At 49.0% G+C, this 20,760-nt stretch overlaps 1 protein-coding gene across 1 annotated transcript in view; it reads left to right on the forward strand.

Annotated features, from left to right (window-relative positions):
- dnah12 (dynein, axonemal, heavy chain 12) overlaps nt 1–20,760 on the forward strand; it is a 129,998-nt gene that overhangs the window by 60,350 nt on the left and 48,888 nt on the right. Inside the window, exons 32-43 of the mRNA XM_078413765.1 lie at nt 516–656; nt 2,450–2,533; nt 3,720–3,908; nt 5,486–5,605; nt 6,765–6,950; nt 7,881–8,032; nt 9,656–9,794; nt 11,149–11,315; nt 12,537–12,792; nt 13,467–13,766; nt 16,501–16,679; nt 18,735–18,927. Of these exons, the coding sequence (XP_078269891.1) occupies nt 516–656; nt 2,450–2,533; nt 3,720–3,908; nt 5,486–5,605; nt 6,765–6,950; nt 7,881–8,032; nt 9,656–9,794; nt 11,149–11,315; nt 12,537–12,792; nt 13,467–13,766; nt 16,501–16,679; nt 18,735–18,927 (2,106 nt within the window). The remainder of the gene's footprint in view (nt 1–515; nt 657–2,449; nt 2,534–3,719; nt 3,909–5,485; nt 5,606–6,764; nt 6,951–7,880; nt 8,033–9,655; nt 9,795–11,148; nt 11,316–12,536; nt 12,793–13,466; nt 13,767–16,500; nt 16,680–18,734; nt 18,928–20,760) is intronic.

Raw genomic sequence — 20,760 nt, forward strand, 5'->3', positions numbered from 1 at the left:
TTAATTCATTTTGTTGAACCAAAAATTATATTTATTTGTGATTTTTTGACATCGTAGTATTTGAACTTCATTTAGTTTGGTTTAGTTAGAGATACAGCGCGGAAACAGGCTCTTCAGCCCACCAAGTCCGTGCCGCCCAGCGATCCCCGCATACTAACACTATCCTATACCCACTAGGGACAATTTTTCTTACACATTCACCAAGCCAATTAACCTACAAACCTGCACATCTTTGGAGTGTGGGAGGAAACCGGAGATCCCGGGGAAATCCCACGCAGGTCACGGGGAGAACGTACAAACTCTGTACAGACAGCACTCGTAGTCGGGATGGAACCCGGGTCTCTGGTGCTGTTTGGCAGTAGCTCTACCACTGCTCCACTGTGATCAGTAGTTACCACCATGCAGCGGTAGAGTTGCAGAGTTATATTTATTTGTGGGTTACGACAATGTACTAGCATAACTTGCAGGTCTCTGCTTCACGATTGATCTCGACTGAGTGTTTGTAACGTTCACAGTGGACCGATGGAATCGTGGCAAACACCTTCCGGGAATTTGCCTCTGCGGAAACCCCCGACCGTAAGTGGGTGATATTTGACGGACCGATCGACACGCTGTGGATCGAGAGCATGAACACCGTCCTGGACGACAACAAGAAGGTGAGGTGGTCACGGCAGTGATGCCCCGCGCTTACTGCACACTGAAGCTAACCTCCTCATGGCTTGTCGGCAAGCATGCAAGCGGCTTTTGCAAAGCTGACAAACCCTGCCCTTATGAAATTAGGACAGGTACAAAATACCATTCAGCAAGAACAATTATTAGGAAATAATACAGAGTGCTGGAGTAACTCAGCGGGTCAGGCAGCATCTGTGGAGAACATGGATAGGTGACGTTTCACAGAGTGCTGGAGTAACTCAGCGGGTCAGGCAGCATCTCTTCATAAGGAATAGGAGTGGAATTAGGCCATTCGGCCCATCAAGTCTACTCCGTTGAACATGGATAGGCGACGTTTCAGGTCGGGATCCTTCAGACTGCTTGTGGTGGGGGGAGGGGGGGGGGAGAGAGCTGAAACTGAGGAGGGGGTTTAGTTGCAACTAAAGTAAAATTACCAACTTAATTTAGGTGTATCTTTAACCAAGCTAAAATTACCAACTTAATTGCATTTACCTGTGGAGCTTACAGCACGTCTATGGATGCAGGTATATTACATAGACAATTAGTGCAGGAGGAGGCCATTTAGCCCCTCAAGCCAGTACCGCCATTCAATGTGATCATGACTGATCATCCACAATCAGTACCCCATTCCTGCCTTCTCCCCATATCCCTTGATTCCGCTAGCCCCTAGAGCTCTATCTAACTCTCTTTTGAATGCATCTGGTGAAATCGGCCTCCACTGCCTTCCGAGGCAGAGAATTCCACAGATTCATAACTCAGTTCCAAATGGCCTACTCCTTATTCTTAAACTGTGACCCCTAGTTCAGGACTCCCCCAACATCGGGGAACATTTTCCCTGCACCTAGCGTGTCCAATCCCTTAACAAGGAGTATTAATCTGGTTTGTGTTGGACTGTCTGACTACTGAATGTATTAGATAGGTTTTTGAGAGTACAGTACCAATAGTCAACAACGACAACAACTAATCACGGTAGGCTCCTTGGAAGGTCCGAGATGTAACTAACCATGGTATCATCTCTTGCCCCGTTATGTCCTGTGACTGCAGCTATTTCTACACCTCTGATACAGTCACTGAGTTGACAATAGACAATAGGTGCAGGAGGAGGCCATTCGGCCCTTCAAGCCAGCACCGCCATTCAATGTGATCATGGCTGATCATTCTCAATCAGTACCCAGTTCCTGCCTTCTCCCCATACCCCCTGACTCCGCTATCCTTAAGAGCTCTATCTAGCTCTCTCTTGAATGCATTCAGAGAATTGGCCTCCACTGCCTTCCTAGGAGTTGCAGCTCCTAAGTATAGTTGCATGCTGTGTGAAAATGCGGCACACTTCAATTTAATTTTAGCCCATTGTACGTTGAACCCGAGTTTAGTTTAGCTTGGAGATCTATACAGCATGGAATCTGGCCCTTCGGCCCACCGGGTCCGTGCCGACCATCGGTCACCCGTTCACACTAGATCCATGTCATCCCACTTTCTCATCCACTCCCTGCACACACTAGGGGGCAATTCACAGAGGGCCAATTAGCCTGCAGACCCGCACGTCTCTGGGATGTGGGAGGAAACCGGAGCACCCGGAGGAAGCCCACAAGTTCGCAGGGAGAAGGTGCAAACTCCACAAACACAGGACTCGAAGTCAGGATGGAACCGGGATCTCTGGCGCTGTGAGGCGGCGGCACTACCCGCTGCACCACCGTGCCGCCCTGTTTTGAGGTTGACTGTCTGATAATCGTTACTCATTCAATCAGTTCCTTACAGTTGCCGCTTCTTTCATTTCCAGCTGTGCTTGATGAGTGGGGAGATCATACAGATGTCCCAACAGATGAGCCTGATCTTTGAAGTCATGGACCTTTCCCAAGCCTCGGTAAAACTTCCTCTTCATTTTCCCCGAGAATATTGAAAGATCATAGAGTCATAGAGTCACAGAGTGATACAGTGTAGAAACAGGCCCTTCGGCCCAACTCGCCCACACCGGCCAACATGTCCCATGTACACGAGTCCCACCTGCCTGCGCTTGGCCCATATCCCTCCGAACCTGTCCTATCCATGTACCCGTCTAAATGTTTCTTAAATGATGGGATAGTCCCAGCCTCAACTACCTCCTCTGGCAGCTTGTCCCACACACCCACCACCCTCTGTGTGAAAAAGTTACCCCTCGGATTCCTATTAAATCTTTTTCCTTTCACCTTGAACCTATGTCCTCTGGTCCTCGATTTCCCTACTCTGGGCAAGAGATTCTGTGCATCTACCCGATCTATTCCTCTCATGATTTTGTACACCTCTATAAGATCACCCCTCATCCTCCTGCGCTCCATGGAATAGAGACCCAGCCTACTCAATCTCTCCCTATTGCTCACACCCTCTAGTCCTGGCAACATCCTCGTAAATCTTTTCTGAACTCTTTCAAGCTTGACAATATATTTCCTATAACATGGTGCCCAGAACTGAACACAATATTCTAAATGCGGTCTCACCAACGTCTTATACAACTGCAACATGACCTCCCAACCTCTACACTCAATACTCTGACTGATGAAGGCCAATGTGCCAAAAGCCTTTGCAACTGCAACTCGACCTTCAAGGAACCATGCACCTAAACTCCTAGATCCCTCTGCTCTACAACACTAGCCAGAGGCCTACCATTCACTGTGTAGGTTCTGCCCTTGTTCAACGTCCCAAAATGCAACACCTCACACTTCTCTGTATTAAATTCCATCAACCTTTCCTCAACCCACCCAACCAATCGCTCCAGATCCTGCTGCAATCGTTCACAACCATCTTCACTATCTGCAAAACCACTCACTTTTGTATCATCAGCAAACTTGCTAATCTTGCCCTGTATGTTCTCATCCAAATCATTGATGTAGATGACAAACAGTAACGGGCCTAGCACCGAACCCTGAGGTCCACCACTAGTCACAGGCCTCCAGTCTGAGACGCAACCTTCCACCATCACCCTCTACTCCCTTCCACGGAGCCAATTTGCTGTCCATTCAGCTCTCTCGACAATCTCTTTGCTATAATACGGTAATCACTCTTTGCGTTGGCAGCCGGCCACCGTTAGCCGCTGTGGGATGATCTACCTGGAGCCGGCACAGTTGGGCTGGAAGCCCCTGGTTGTATCCTGGCTGAATACCCTGGCTAAGGTCTTGCCACAGAGGGAGCTGCGAGACTTGCTGGAGGACCTGTTTGACTGGCTGGTCCCACTCGCTCTGCACGTTCTCCGCAAGCAATGCAAGGTAACCGTGCCGCCCTGCGGCTCCTCCCCGAAACACCGCCAAACATCACCAAACATCCACTTGTCACAGATCAATGATCGACTAAAAAAACCCAATGTATTTACATTTGTTCAATAGAATGGGGAGCACAAAATGTGTAGGAGAAAAACTGCAGATGCTGGTCTAAATCGAAGGTAGACACAAAATGCTGGAGTAACTCAGCGGGTCAGGCGGCATCTCGGGAAAGAAGGAATGGGTGACGTTTTGAGTCGAGACCCTTCTTCAGACTGATGTCAGGGGAGGGGGTGGGACCAAGTCCCTAACATCAGTCTGAAGAAGGGCCTCGACCCAAACGTCACTCATCCCTTCTCTCCCGAGATGCTGCCTGACCCGCTGAGTTACTCCAGCAATTTGTGTCTGCCTTAGAACGGGGAGCACAATTGATTGATTGAAAGATACATCATGGAAACTGGGCCTTTGCCACCCCAAGTCCACGCCAACCATCCATCGCCCACTCGCACTACTTCTATGTTATCCCACTTTCGTATCCACTCCCTGCGCACTAGAGCCAATCAACGTACAAACCTGCACGTCCTTGGGCTGTGAGGTCCTTGGGCTGTGAGGTCCTTGGGCTGTGAGGTCCTTGGGCTGTGAGGTCCTTGGGCTGTGAGGTCCTTGGGCTGTGAGGTCCTTGGGCTGTGAGATCCTTGGGCTGTGAGGTCCTTGGGCTGTGAGGTCCTTGGGCTGTGAGGTCCTTGGGCTGTGAGGTCCTTGGGCTGTGAGGTCCTTGGGCTGTGAGCGCTTCAGTTTCTGAGCTCAGATGAACAGGAACGGCAGCGTACCACAGCATTTTATATTTAGTTTCGTTTATTATTGCCACATGCATTGAGATACAGTGAAAACACTTTTTGTTGCGTGCTATCCAGTCAGTGGAAAGACTCTGCGTGATTACAATCAAGCCATCCACAGTCTATAGATACAGGATAGAGAGAATAACTTTTAATGCAGGATAAAGTTCCCTAATGAGGTCGATGGGAGGTCAGGACCGCTCTCTAGTTGATGATGGGATGGTTCAGTTGCCTGATAACAGCCGGGAAGAAACTGTCCCTGAATCTGCAGGTGTGCGTTTTCACACTTCTGTACCTCTTGCCTGATGGGAGAGGGGATAAGAGGGAGTGACCGGGGTGAGACTGGTCCTTGATTTTGCTGGTGTGGGTTAAATTCAGCTAAATCAGCACCTTTACACACACAGCCAACCAATACACCGAAGATAGACACAAAATGCTGAACTCAGCGGGACAGGCAGCATCTCTGGAGAGAAGGAATGGGTGACGTTTCAGGTCAAGACTTTTCTTCAGTCTGATGAAGGATCTCGACCCATAACGCCGCCCATTCCTTCTCTCCAGAGATGCTGCCTGTCCCGCTGAGTTACTCCAGCACTTCAAGTCTATCTTCCTCAAAAACAACATTGTAAGAAAATAGACAAATTATATAACATTGTTGGTTAAACGAGTAGAAAATGACAGCGGTGCTACTGGTGAGTGAGGGCCAGCTTTGGAAGTGATATTACTCATGCAGGTTCTGTGTTCACTGCTCAGGAGCTGGTGCCGACCACAGACAGCAACACCGTGATCTCGCTGACCCGACTGTTCGAGATGCTTCTGTGGGAGCAGCTGGCGGTGGACCACGACAACAAGAACGTTCGCACCTGGATCATGGTACCAACCTGCCACCATATAGAGTCACACACAGCACGGAAACAGGCTCTTCAGCCCACACCGACCAACACGCCAACCAACACGCCCACGCCAACCAACACGCACACGTCAACCAACATGCCAACCAACATGCCCACGCCAACCAACATGCCCACACCAACCAACACGTCAACCAGCACGCCAACCAACCCGCCCATGCCAACCAACACGCCCACACCAACCAACATGCCCATGCCAACCAACATACCCATGCCAGCCAACATGCCCACACCAACCAACACTCCCACGTCAACCAACACGTCAACCAACATGCCAACCAACACGCCCATGCCAACCAACATGCCCACACCAACCAACACGCCCACGCCAGCCAACACGTCAACCAACATGCCAACCAACACGCCCACGCCAACCAACACGCCCACATCAACCAACATGTCCACGCCAACCAACACGCCCACACCAACCAACACGTCAACCAACATGCCAACCAACATGCCCACGCCAACCGACACGCCCACACCGACCAACACGCCCACACCGACCAACACGCCCACACCAACCAACACGCCCACACCAACCAACACGCCAAGATCACCCCTCATCCTCCTGCGCTCCAAAGAATGAAGTCCCAGCCCGCCCACCCTCTCCCTGTAGCTCAGACCCTCGGGTCCTGGCAACATCCCCGTAAACCCTCTCTGCTCTCCTCCCAGCTCAACACCTTCCCTACAGCAGGGTGACCTGGGGAGAGGTAATGCTAGTCTTGCTTTCTTCTTTGTTCCTCTCTACGTCTAATTACCTGACAGACTCAACTCTCTATATTTACAATGCCCCTTTTTTTTAAGCCGACGTTTGTTAATGTCACATGTGCCGAGGTACAGTGAAAAGCTTTAGTTTGCGTGCTATGCATAAATACAATCAAGTCAAACTCAAGTGCGACAGGTTGGGCACAGCGTATGATCATGAGATCAGAATGAGGCCATTCGGCACATCAAGTCTACTGCTCCATTCAATCATGGCTGATCTCTCTCTCCGTCCTTACCCCACTGTCCTGCCTTCTCCCGGTAACTCCTGACACCATGATCTTGCGCTTACCTGTGTTTTTGGATTGTCAGCAACTGTTTCTGCAAGATTCCATCTCTTTGTGCCCCGTTTCCAGGCTGCGTTTACCTTTGCCCTGATCTGGTCCATCGGGGCACCTTGCGACCAGGCGGGAAGGACAATATTTGATGCCTTCCTGCGTGAAGCTGTGTCCATCAAGTCTTCATATCCAATACCAGCCTCCGTGGGCAAGTGGGAATGTCCCTTTGAAGAAAAGGGATTGGTCTACGACTACATGTATGAAGTATGTACCACTACATATATGAGGTGTAGTGTATGAGTGCATGTATGAGGTATGATGTATGACTACATGTTTGAAGTATGTACCACTATATGCATGAGCTATGGTGTATGACTACATGTATGCTGTTTGGTGTATGAGTACATGTATGAGGCATGGTGTATGAGTACATGTATGAGGCATGGTGTATAAGTACATGTATGAGGCATGGTGTATGACTGCATGTATGAGGTATGGTGTATGACTACATGTTTGAGGTAAGATCCACCACTACATACATGAGGTAAGGTCCACCACTACATACATGAGGCATGGTATTATTCTAATCTCAGGCTAGAAGCCTTGAAAACCAAATCAGGTTGTTTTTTTACCGAGAATTAAATCAGTAAACCCTCTTTGAAAGGACCCCTTTGTAATTGATTTTGTTTTTTTGGATGCATGTGTGTCTCTGTGTGTGTGTGTGTGTAAATATATATGTTTATGTGGGTATGTGTATAGATGCACACACTGAACATTTTTTCTTGATTATTATATTGTTTGCAGTGTACTATGTTTACATATTCTGTTGTCATGAGGCCATAAGTGCTAGGAGCAGAATTAGGCCATTCAGCTCATCTAGTCTACCCCGCCATTCATTCATGGCTGATCTATCTCTCCCTCCTAACTCCATTCTCCTGCACTAGAGGTCAAAGCCTCAGAATTAAAGGACGTTCTTTTAAGAGGGAGGAGAGGAGAAACTTATTTAGTCAGAGGACAGGTTTGGGGGGGATATGGACCAAATGCGGGCAGGTGGGACTAGTGTAGCAGGGACATGTTGGCCGGTGTGGGCGGGTTGGGCTGAAGGGCCAGTTTTTGCGCTCTAAGACTATGGTTCTAAGATTGTTAAATTCAACTGTGCACTGCTTCCAGCTAAACACAGAACATTTCTTTCAGTTTAAAGGCAGAGGACACTGGGTTCACTGGAACGAATCGATCAAAAACATTAATTTGGGCGATAAGACAACAAAAGTGCAGGACATCATTGTTCCCACAATGGACACCGTCAGATACACCTACCTGTTGGATTTCTGCATCACGTCTGGAAAGTAAGGACTATTTAAAAGTACCTTTCCGTTCACGTCAGTTACCATTTACGTTGCATAACACACAGTGCATCTAAGAGAAGCCCACCTTCACAACACCAATCTGAAGCTAGATACATATACAGGTTACTGCTCAGCTTTGGAATACCGAGGAGTGGTCCGTCCAATGACAGCAATCTTTCAGGCGACCGTCTTTCAGGTAGGGTTGCCAACTGTCCCGTATTAGCCGGGACATCCCGTATTTTGGGCTAAATTGGTTTAGAAACATAGTTTGTCCTGTACGGGACCGCCCTTGTCCCGTATTAGGCCCGGGGGACACCGTAGGCCCGGACACTAGCCCAGGACGCTGTAGGCCTGGACGCTGTAGGCCTGGACACTGTAGCCCAGGGGCCACAGCAGTCCTGGACAGTGTAGACAGACACACAATGCTGGAGTAACTCAGCGGGTCATGCAGCATCTCGGGAGAGAAGGAATGGGTGACGTTTCGGGTCGAGACCCTGAAAAGTCGAGTCTGAAGAAGAGTCTCGACCTGAAACGTCACCCATTCCTTCTCTCCCGAGATGCTGCCTGACCTGCTGAGTTACTCCAGCATTGTGGATCTACCTTTGATTTTAACCAGCATCTGCAGTTTTGTTTCTTAACCGGACGGACAGTGTAGTTCCCGAGGCCCGGGCGCCGCCTAACGGAGGTTGCACAGCAATCTGCCTCCCGGGCCGGGCGGCCGCCATGGGTGGAGCGGGAGCACGTGGCCGCTGGCTGGGTGAGGTCACGTGGGGTGCGGGGCGGTGACGTCACCTTGTCCCATATTTGGGACTGAGGAAGTTGGCAACCCTAAGTGTGACTATAATTCTAAACAATTTATAGAATGTATTACGGTGCAACACAGGGGTAGGCTCCTGGCCCACTATGTCTGTGCCAGACAGGAGGCCAAGACCAACTCTTATCTGCCTGCACGTGATGCATAACCCTCCATTCATAGAGTCATCGATTGATACAGTGTGGAAACTGATCCTTCAGCCCAGCTTGCCCACACCGGCCAACATGTCCCGTCCACATTAGTCCCACCTACTCACATTTGGACCATATCCCCCTAAACCTGTTGACCCTATGTCGTAGAGTCTTACAGTGTGGACACAGACCCTTCGGCCCAACTTGCCCATACTGACCAACATGTCCCAGCTACAATAGTCCCACCTGCTGGCATTTGGTCCACATCCCTTGAAACCTGTCCTAGAAACATAGAAAACAGGTGCAGGAGGAGGCCATTCGGTCCCGTGCCAGCACAGCCATTCATTGTGATCATGGCTGATCATCCACAATCAGTAACCCCTGCCTGCCTTCTCCCCATATCCCTTGATTCCACTCGCCCCCAGAGCTTTATCTAACTCTCTTTTAAATTCACCCGGTGAATTGGCCTCCACTGCCTTCTGTGGCAAAGAATTACACAAATTCATAACTCTCTGGGTGAAAAAAGTTTTTCTAACCACAGTTTTAAATGGGCTCCCCTTTATTCTTAGACTGTGGCCCCTGGTTCTGGTCCTATCATGTACCTGTCTAAATGTTCCTTACTCGTTGCGACAGTCCCTGCGTTCCCTGCACAACACACGTTTCTGTTGATCTACACAGACCATTACTATTCGTGGGCTACACGGGCACTGGGAAATCACTGTACGTTCAGGATAAGTTGATGAACAACTTGAATAAGGAACTCTACGTCCCTTTCTTCGTCAACTTCTCTGCACGAACCAGCGCCAACCAGATCCAGGTAACCGTTCAGCAACCCGCTCGAAAGTTGCTCTCAGTCTGTTGTCCAGACGGTTGAACAAGGGTCTCGACCCGAAACGTCACCCATCCCTTCTCTCCAGAGATGCTGCCTGACCCGCTGAGTTACTCCAGCACTCTGTGAAACGTCACCCATCCATGTTCTCCATAGATGCTGCCTGACCCGCTGAGTTACTCCAGCACTCTGTGAAACGTCACCCTTCCATGTTCTCCATAGATGCTGCCTGACCCGCTGAGTTACTCCAGCACTCTGTGTCTAAATGAATAGAAATGTCAGGATGTTTGCACCTTCCCAATGTACAACAAGCCATCTGCAAATAGGTGGTGAAGGGTGATCGGTCTTCAGTGTGCAATCTCCACATTTGAATAGCCCATGTCTTATTGAATTGATTGTTTGAAAGATACAAGTCTTTCTGCCCATCGAGTCCAGGCCGACCATCGATCACACGTTCACACTGGTGCGACGTTATCCCACTTTCTCATCCACTCCCCCCACACTAGGGGGCAATTTACAGAGGGCCAATTAACCCATAGACCTGCACATCACAAGGTCATAATGAATAGTAGTAGAATCAGGCCATTCGGCCCATCAAGTCTACTCCGCCATTCAATCATGGCTGATCTATTTCTCCCTCCCAACCCCATTCTCCTGCCTTCTCCCCATAACCTAAAGGAACGTCCTTTAATTCTGAGGCTGTGCCCTCTATTCCTAGACTCTCCCACTCGTGGAGACATCCTCTTTTGTTGCGTGCTATCTAGTCAGCAGAAAGATGATACCTGGTTACAATCGAGCTATTTACAGTGCACAGATACATGATAAGGGAATAACGTTTAGTGCAAGATAAAGCCAGCAAAGTCCGATCCTGTCATTGTGAGAACATAACAATTAGTGTTGACTTTTATTCACAAAATGCTGGAGTAACTCAGCAGGTCAGGCAGCATCTCAGGAGAGAAGGAATGGGTGACGTTTCAGGTCGAGACCCTTCTTCAGAAGAAGGGTTTGAAGAAGGGTCTCGACCCGAAACGTCACCCATTCCTTCTCTCCCGATATGCTGTCTGACCCGCTGAGTTAATCCAGCATTTTGTGAATAAATACCTTCGATTTGTACCAGCATCTGCAGTTATTTTCTTACATTAGTGTTGACTTGTTGCACGATTCTGTTGCACATCACATTACATTAGCGTTGATGTTCCACGTTTCTGTTGCACATCTCATTACATTAGTGTTGACGTTGCATGGTTCTGTCGCGCAGACCATTACATTAGCGTTGATATTGTACGTCTCTGTTGCGCATCACTTCGCATTAGCGTTGACGTTGCACGGTTCTGTTGCACAGACCATTATCATGTCACGCCTGGACAAGCGACGGAAGGGGGTGTACGGCCCACCCATGGGAAAGAAATGTGTGATCTTTGTGGACGACATGAACATGCCGGCGCTGGAGATATACGGGGCCCAGCCGCCCATCGAGCTGCTGAGGCAGTTCTTCGATCATGGAAACTGGTAATTCTGCCGTCTGATGCGGGCTTTGGATGGAGTGGATGTGGGGAGGATGTTGCCACTAGTAGGTTTGCACTTTGTGGTGGCGACATGGGTTCGGTGGCACAGCGGGTAGAGCCGCTGCCTCACAGCCCTGGAGACCCAGGTTCCATCCTGACCTCGGGTGCTGTCTGTGTGGAGTGTGCATTTACTCCCCTTGGCCACGTGGGCTTCCTCCGGGTGCTCCGGTTTCCCCCCACATCCCAAAGACCAGAATGAGGGGGGGGGCTCATTGAAAAGTACAAAATAGAGAAAGGCTTGGGTAGAGTGGATGTGGAGAAGATGTTTCCACGAGTGTAGGAAAGTCGAGGACCAGAGGTCACAGCCTCAGAATTAAAGGACGTTATTTTAGGAAGGAGATGAGGAGAAATTTCTTTAGTCAGAGGGTGGTGAATCTGTGGAATTCTTTGCCACAGAAGGCTGTGGAGACCAAGTCAGTGGATATTTTTAAGGCAGAGAGGTCTCTTGAAAGCATCCAGAGAATTGGCCTCCATTGCCTGCTGAGGCAGAGAATTCCACGGATAATTCCGCAGTGTGGGCCCACGTTACATTGGACCAGCACTACACTGATACTTGGAGCAAATCCCCTTACTGTGTTATAGTGGACACCAACCTCCCCTCACCCCTACACCCCCCACTCCGTTATAACAAGGGTTATCTGTATAGTAAGATTTCACGGAATTGTATGCAAAGAATGTATTCATAAGTGATAGGAGCAGAATTAGGCCATTCGGCCCATCAAGTCCCCCCACTGTTCAATCATGGCTGATCTATCTCCTAACACATTAGAGGTCCTGGACATGCTGGAGGCAGGAAACATGTTCCCAATGTTGGGGGAGTCCAGAACCAGGGGCCACAGTTTAAGAATAAGGGGTAGGCCATTTAGAACGGAGATGAGGAAACACTTTTTCAGTCAGAGAGTTGTAAATCTGTGGAATTCTCTGCCTCAGAAGACAGTGGAGGCCAATTCTCTGGATTTCAAGAGAGAGCTGGATAGAGCTCTTAATGATAGTGGAGTCAGGGGGTATGGGGAGAAGGCAGGAACGGGGTACTGATTGAGAATGATCAGCCATGATCACATTGAATGGCGGTGCTGGCTCGAAGGGCCAAATGGCCTCCTCCTGCACCTATTTTCTCTTTTCTATGTTTCTATGTGTCTCTGTTTTATGTTTCTACCTGCGCCAGGTATGATCTGAAGGACACGACGAGGATCACCTTGGTGGACATCCAGCTGGTGGCGGCCATGGGTCCTCCAGGAGGGGGCCGTAATCCTGTCACCCCGCGGTTCCTGCGCCACTTCAACATCTGCACCATCAACACCTTCAGCGACGAGACCATGGTGCGCATCTTCTCCAACATCGTGGCCTTCTACCTCCGCAACAACGAGTTTCCCACCGACTTCTTCACCATCGGCACCCAGATTGTCCACGCCACGCTCGAGGTGGGTGTTCCTTCAGCCACGGACCTCTCTGCACAGGGGTGATAACGCCAGGGGCGGAACGGTGGTGCAGCGGGTAGAGTTACCGCCTCACAGCGCCAGAGACCCGGGTTCAACCCTGACTACGGGAGCTGTCAGTACAGAGTTTGCATGTTCTCCCCGTGACCTGCGTGGGTGTTCTCCGGGTGCTCCGGTTTCCTCCCACACTCCAAAGACGTACGGATTTGACGGCTAATTGGCATCGGTAAAGATTGGAAATTGTCCCTAGTGTGTGTCGGATCGTGTTAGTGTGCGGGGATCGCTGGTCAGCGCGTACTAGGTGGGCCGAAGGGCCTGTTTCCGCGCTATATCTCTAAAACGAAAAACTAAACCAGTCTGAAAAAGGGTCCAAACCTGAAACATCACCTATCCATGTTCTCCACAGATGCTGCCTGACCCGCTGAGTTACTCCAGCACTTTGTCTCTTTTTTATTTGTGATAAAACTTTGGTTTACCGCCATAGAGTCATAGAGTGATACAGTGTGGAAACAGGCCCTTCGGCCCATCTTGCCCACACCGGCCAACGATGTCCCAGCTACCCTAGTCCCACCTGCCTGCTAGGAGGGTTTTAGCTGTGAAGAGGTGTGATGGTGGTGATGGAGGCACTTGATCTTTTCTAATGTTTTTTTTTAAACCAGGTGTACAAGAAGGCGATTGAGAATCTGCTGCCCACGCCTGCCAAGTCGCACTACACCTTTAACCTGCGGGACTTCTCGCGCGTGATCCAGGGCTGCCTGCTGGTGAAGAAGGACGCGGTGGAGAGCAAGCGGGTGTTCATGCGCCTGTTTGTGCACGAGGTGTTCCGTGTGTTTTACGACCGCTTGGTGGATGACACAGACCGCACCTGGCTCTACAATCTGACCAAGAACATCGTGAAGGACCACTTCAGGGAGAACTTCGATTCACTCTTTGATCACCTGGCAAAACAGCAAGGACATGTGAGTCCGATCTTTTCTGAGGAAGGACGTCCTTGCTATTGAGGCAGTGCAGCGCAGGCTCACCAGGTTAATCCCCGGGGTGGCGGGACTGTCATATGAGGGAAGATTGGAAAGACTGGGCTTGTATTCACTGGAGTTTAGAAGGATGAGAGGGGATCTTATGGAAACGTATAAAATTATAAAAGGACTGGACAAGCTAGATGCAGGAAAAATGTTCGCAATGTTGGGGGAGTCCAGAACCAGGGGCCACAGTCTAAGAATAAAGGGGAGGTCATTTATAACTGAGGTGAGAAGGAACTTTTTCACCCAGAGAGTTGTGAATTTGTGGAATTCTCTGCCACAGAGGGCAGTGGAGGCCAATTTACTGGATGAATTTAATAGAGAGTTAGATAGAGCTCTAGGGGCTAGTGGAATCAAGGGATATGGGGAGAAGGCAGGCACAGGTTACTGATTGTGGATTATCAGCCATGATCACAATGAATGGTGGTGCTGGCTCGAAGGGCCAAATGGCCTCCTCCTGCACCTATTTTCTATGTTTCAGGGGTTATGGGGAGAAGGCAGAAGAATCGGGTTAGCGGGGAGAGAGATGGGACAGCCATGGCTGGAGGATGTTCCTTTAGGAAGGAGATGAGGAGGAATTTCTTTAGTCAGAGGGTGGTGAATCTGTGGAATTCTTTGCCACAGACAGCTATGGAGGCCAAGTCAGTGGATATATTTAAGGCAAAGATAGATAGATTCTTGAGTAGTCCGGGTGTCAGGGATTATGGGGAGAAGGCAGGAGAATGGGGTTAGGAGGGAGAGATAGATCAGCCATGATTGAATGGTGGAGTAGACTTGATGGGTCGAATGGCCTAATTCTGCTCCTATCTGTTATGATAATTTTAAGAGTTGGGTGTTCTGCCTGGTGCAAATGTTGTTATGTAGAAGCAGATGCTGGGTCATAAGTTCATGTGATAGGAGCAGAATTAGGCCATTCGGCCCATTTAAGGCAGAGACAGATAGTTCTACTCCTATTCCTTATGACCTTAAGTCTACTCTTCCATCCAATCATGGCTGATCGATCTCTCCCTCTCAATCCCATTCTGACATCCGTACCAATCAAGAATCTACCTCTGCCTTAAAAATATCCATGAACTTGTCCTCCTCAGAATCAGAATAACCTTTATTTGTCATCCAAAAAAAACAGGTCTTTTGGACGAGATTTCGTCACCCACAGTCCAACAATAAGAGCAATAAAATAAGCAATTACACACACAACCACAAACCAACACAAAACAAAAAAAGAAACATCCATCACAGTGAGTCTCCTCCAGTCACCTCCTCACTGTGATGGAAGGCCAGAATGTCTTTTCTCTTCCCCTGCCTCAGCCTTCTGTGGCAAAGATAGACTCCAGGAACAAAATGGAAAGGCCATGTGTAGTTGGTGTTTGAAGTAGCGGGTGATCTATGTCACTGGTGCGCCCAGGAGCCCAGCCCAAGCTGACCTGTCAAGTGCCACTTTGGTACATTTTTAATATCCTCAGATGACAAGATTACTCAGAAATGTGATCAACAGTAAATCGAGGTCTTAATCGCAGAAACTTGACTAACAATAAAACGAGGTTTTGCACAGAGACTTGATTAACAATTTATAAAAAGAGGTCTTAATTGCAGAATGGAACTCAGAAAGACATGATTAGATAACAAACAGAATGAGATGATTGTCCACAAGTCTAAATTCATTAACAGGAGATCCAAATTTTGGTTCCAATGATGGGTGAATGCATGAGCGATGAAGTTGCTGTTGGGCTTTGTCTGTGTCTCCTGTCACCACACTAGCACTCCCCACATCCCTATTCACTAATTATTAGCCCGCATTACGGTTTACCCTACAAATACTAGAGCAGTTCAGCGGGCCATTGCTCTAAGTGTTTGGAGTGGGTGAATGGCAAGCCAAGAGATTGGAGAAGGTGGATCGATTTTGCTTTAACGAGCTGCTGTATAAATAACTGTTAAGGCCATAAGTGATAGGAGTGGAATTAGGCCATTGGGCCCATCAAGTCTACTCCGCCATTCAATCATGGCTGATCTATCTCTCCCTCCTAACTCCATTCTCCTGCCTTCTCCCCATAACCTCTGACACCCGCACTAATCAAGAGTCTATCCATCACGTCCCAGTGTAGTGCTAGTCCAATGTAACGTGGGCCCGCACTGCGGAATTATCCGCGGAATTCTCTGCCTCAGAAGGCAGTGTAGGCCGATTCTCTGGATGCTTTCAAGAGATCTCTCGACCTTAAAAATATCCAATGACTGCCTCCACAGCCTTCTGTGGCGATGACTGAAGGTGGTCACGGTGGCGCAGCGGTAGAGTTGCCGCCTTACAGCGAATGCAGCGCCGGAGACCCGGGTTCAATCCCGACCACGGGTGCTGTATGTACGGAGTTTGTACGTTCTCCCCGTGACCTGCGTGGGTTTTCTCCGAGATCTTTGGTTTCCTCCCACACTCCAAAGATGTACAATTTGTAGGTTAATTGGTTTGGTATAAATGTAAAAATTGTCCCTAGTGGGTATAGGATAGTGTCAGTGTGCGGAGGGCCAAAGGGCCTGTTTCTGCGCTTTATCTCCAAACTAAACTAAACTAAAACAAAACAAAACTAAAGATTGACCACCCTCTGACTGAAGGGGGTGAGAGGGGATTTGTTCCACGCGGTGAACCTCATTGTGAATGGTAACTAAGCGTCTGACTTTACCACAGGTGATGGAAGAGGACATGAGAAGCCTGTTGTTTGGAGATTACATGAATCCTGATTTGGAAGGAGAAGATCGCTTGTATGCGGAGATTCCCTCCGTTAAAGAGTTCAATGAAGTTGCAGTAGTGTGCCTTGACGAGTACAATCAGACGCACAAAACACAGATGAAGCTGGTTATATTCAGGTACTCAATGTTGGCCAACGTTCCAAGTAAAGTCACTGTTCACTTTATTCTTAATTGTTTGCTGTATGTTCGTGTTGTTACTTGTGAGCGGAGCACCAAGGCACATTCCTTGTGTGTGCACATACTTGGCCAGTAAACTTATTCAATTCAACAATTACTGCGTGGTTTGGTTTGAAGGAACAACTAATTTCCACTGGACGTTTTAATTGATTGGGCGTTAGGAATTGTTGGGCCAATTCCGCACAGAGTACTGAAATTTCAGTATATAGATTAAAAATAATAATAATTTAAGTGAAAGTAAAATGTTCAAACTTTTTAAAAGGCTATTTGCATCAGTTTATATGATCGTATTTATGCAGAAGAAAGAGTCACAGAGTGATACAGCGTGGAAACAGGCCCTTCATAGAGTCACAGAGTGATACAGTGTGGAAACAGGCCCTTCGGCCCAACTCGCCCACACCGGCCAACATTGTCCCAGCAACACTCGTCCCACCTGCCTGCGCTTGGTCCATAATCCACCAAACCTGTCCTATCCATGTACCTGTCCAACTGTTTCTTAAACGTTGGGATAGTCCCAGCCTCAACTACCTCCTCTGGCAGCTCGTTCCATACACCCAACACACTTTGTGTGAAACTGTTACCCTTCAGATTCATATTAAACACCTTACCTTCACCTTAAACCTATTTCCTCTGGTCTCCGATTCCCCTACTCTGGGCAAGATACTCTGTGCATCTGCCCGATCTATTCCTCTCATGATTTTGTACACATGATCTCCCCTCATCTTCCTGTGTTCCAGGGAATAGAGCCCCAACCCTGTGCAACCACTCCCTGTAGCTCAGCCCCTCTACTCCTGGCAACATCCTTGTAAATCTTCTCTGTACACTTTGCAGCTTGATATAAGATCAGCATGCATGATGAAATCTTTGATGAAAATCCAGTTATTTTATGAAGTAACTTGAAGCAACAGAATTAGTGTTTCGATAATTCATTTAGTCCTGTGACCCGCAAGTTAACAATCCTGTATCATCAAAAATCCTGGCCTCAGATGCTGTCCGTGTGGTGTTTGCACGTTCACCCTGTGACCTCGTGGGATTCCCCCGGGTGCTCCGGTTTCCTCCCACATCGCAAAGACGTGCGGGTCTGTAGATTAACCGGCCCTCTGTAAATTGCCCCCTGGTGTGTAGAGTGCAAAAGTGGGATAAGATAGAATTAGTGTACGGGGGATCGTTGGTCGGCGTGGACTGGATGGGCCGAAGGGACTCTTTCCTTGCTGAGACAATTGCACCTTAGTAAATAAAAGTGTTTTTAATTTTCCGTGAAAACTACTAACAAAACCTTGAAGACTGATTTTACGTAAGACCATATGTTGGCTTCTGCATAGAAATTCAAGTTGGAATTATTGGTGTGACCGCTGTATTTTCTCTTTATTCATAAGATGTGTTTAGCTGCAGATAACTCCACGTGTTTGAGGTGCTAACACTGGGCGGCACGGTGGCACAGCGGTAAAGTTGCTGCCTCAAAGCGCCAGAGACCCAGGTTCGATCCCGACCTTGGGAGCTGTCTGTGCAGAATTTGCACGATCTCCCGGTGGGTTTTCTCCGGGCGCTCCGGATTCCTCCCACACTCCAAGGACGTGCGGGTTTGTAGGTCAACAGGTTTCTGTAAATTGTCCCTCAGGGCGTGCAGGATAGTTCCAGGGTACGGGGTGATCGGTGGTTGACGCGGACTCGGCGAGCCAAACGTAGGGTTGCCAACTTCCTCACTCCCAAATATGGGACAAAGGGTGACGTCAGTGCCCCACGTGACTTCGCCCAGCCAGCGGCCACGTGCTCCCGCAGGCTGGGCGAAGTCACGTGGGACGCGGGGCGGTGACGTCACCCTTTGTCCCTTATTTGGGAGTGAGGAAGTTGGCGACCCTACTAATACGGGACAAGGGCGGTCCCGTACGGGACAAACTAATTTAGCCCAAAATACGTGATGTCCCGGCAACCTTGGCCAAACGGCCGCTGTCCACGCTGTATCTCTAAGCTAAACTAAACTAAACTTGCCGGCAGGTACGTGCTGGAACATCTGTCCCGGATCTGCCGGGTGCTGAAGCAGGCACGGGGTAACGCTCTGCTGGTGGGCGTGGGTGGCAGCGGCCGCCAGTCTCTGACCCGTTTGGCCACCTCCATGGCCAAGATGAACATCTTCCAGCCGGAAATCTCCAAGGCCTACGGGATAAACGAATGGCGAGAGGACTTGAAGGTCAGAATCGCCCTTGGTCTCAATGCTTCCTTTCATGCTTTCCCTCGTCCCTAACCAGTCTGAAGAAGGGCCTCGACCCGAAACTCTCACCCATTCCTTCTCTCCAGAGGTGCTGCCTGTGTTGGGTCTATCTTCGGTTTAAACCAGCATCTGCAGTTCCTTCATCCACCTTTATCATCAATAGACAATAGGTGCAGGAGGAGGCCATTCGGCCCTTCGAGCCAGCACGCCATTCAATGTGATCATGGCTGATCATCCACAACCAGTACCCCGTTCCTGCCTTCTCCCCATACCCCCTGACTCCGCTATCCTTAAGAGCTCTATCCAGCTCTCTCTTCAATGCGTTCAGAGAATTGGCCTCCACTGCCTTCTGAGGCAGAGAATTCCACAGATTTACAACTCTCTGACTGAAAAAGTTTTTCCTCATCTCAGTTCTAAATGGCCCACCCCTTATTCTTAAACTGTGGCCCCTGGTTCTGGACTCCCCCAACATTGATAAGATAAGATCCCATCTCATGCTTCTAAATTCCAGGGTATACAAGCATAGTCGCTCCAGTCTTTCAACATAAGACAGTCCTGCCATTCCAGGAATTAACCTAGTAAACCTACGCTGCACACCCTCAATAGCAAGAATATCCTTCCTGGTCTGAATAAGATAACTGGCTGCCAGGCAAAGTCAGGCAGCATCATTGGTCATAGTGAGACCCTCACTATCGCATACCTTCCGATTCAGGGACAGTTTCTTCCCAGCTGTTCATAAGGTTATAGGTGATAGGAGTAGAATGAGGCCATTTGGCCCATCAGGTCTACTCCGCCATTCAAACATGGCTGATCTATCTCTCCCTCTTAACCCCATTCTCCTGCCTTCTCCCCATAACCCCTGACACCCATCAAGAATCTATCTGTCTCTGCCTTTAATATATCCACAGACTTTGCCTCCACAGTCTTTTGTGGCAAAGAATCCCACAGATTCACCACCTGTTTCCAGGCAACTGAACCATCCCACCGCAACTGGAAAGCGGTCCTGACCTCCCATCTCCCTCTTTGGTGACCCTTGGACTATCTTTAATCTGACCTCGCTGGCTTTACCTTGCACTAAACGTTATTCCCTTATCACGTATCTTTGTAATGACGTATTGTCTTTCCGCTGACTGGTTAGCATGCAACAAAAGCTTTTCACTGTACCTCGGCACACGTGACAATAAACTAAACTCGACTGAAACTAAAACAAAATTAACATGTGCACCGAGGCACAGTGAAATTATTTTATTGCATACAGATCAGTCAGATGATTGCCTAACATAAATACAATCCCTGCTTCAGTACAGGATGTATAGAAACAGCCCACTGAGTCCATGTGCAAGAGGCAACAGGTATTGGTGCATCTCAGAGTCTCAGCTGCAGCTGGCCTTGAAGACCCATTGCAGCCGTCACCATTTTATATCACTGTGCCTTCCCGAATGTTGTTATTATTATTATTATTATTATTATTAATTTATTTAATTATCTTTAAAATTTCTTTTTTTCCCCCTCCTCCGCTCCCCCCTCCACCTTCCACCCTTCTCCCCCTTCCCCCCTTCTCCCCTTCCCTCCTACACCCTCTTCCCCGTCCCCATTCAAATTTAGTTTCCCCCTCCTCCCCTTCCCCTTCCACCTTCCTCCCTTCCCTCCTTCTCCCGCCTCTTCCCCTTCCCCCCTTCTTCCCCCTCTTCCCTCTTCCCCCCTTCCCGCCTTGCCCTCCTCCCCCCCTGCCCCTTCCCCCTCCCCCTCTTCCTCCCCCCTTCTCCCCCTCCTCCCCCCCCGGTGGTGTACCTGCACCCTGATGGTTGTGTG

The sequence above is a fragment of the Rhinoraja longicauda genome, chromosome 17 (assembly GCF_053455715.1).
Source record: "Rhinoraja longicauda isolate Sanriku21f chromosome 17, sRhiLon1.1, whole genome shotgun sequence".
Classification (NCBI taxonomy): Eukaryota; Metazoa; Chordata; class Chondrichthyes; order Rajiformes; family Arhynchobatidae; genus Rhinoraja; species Rhinoraja longicauda.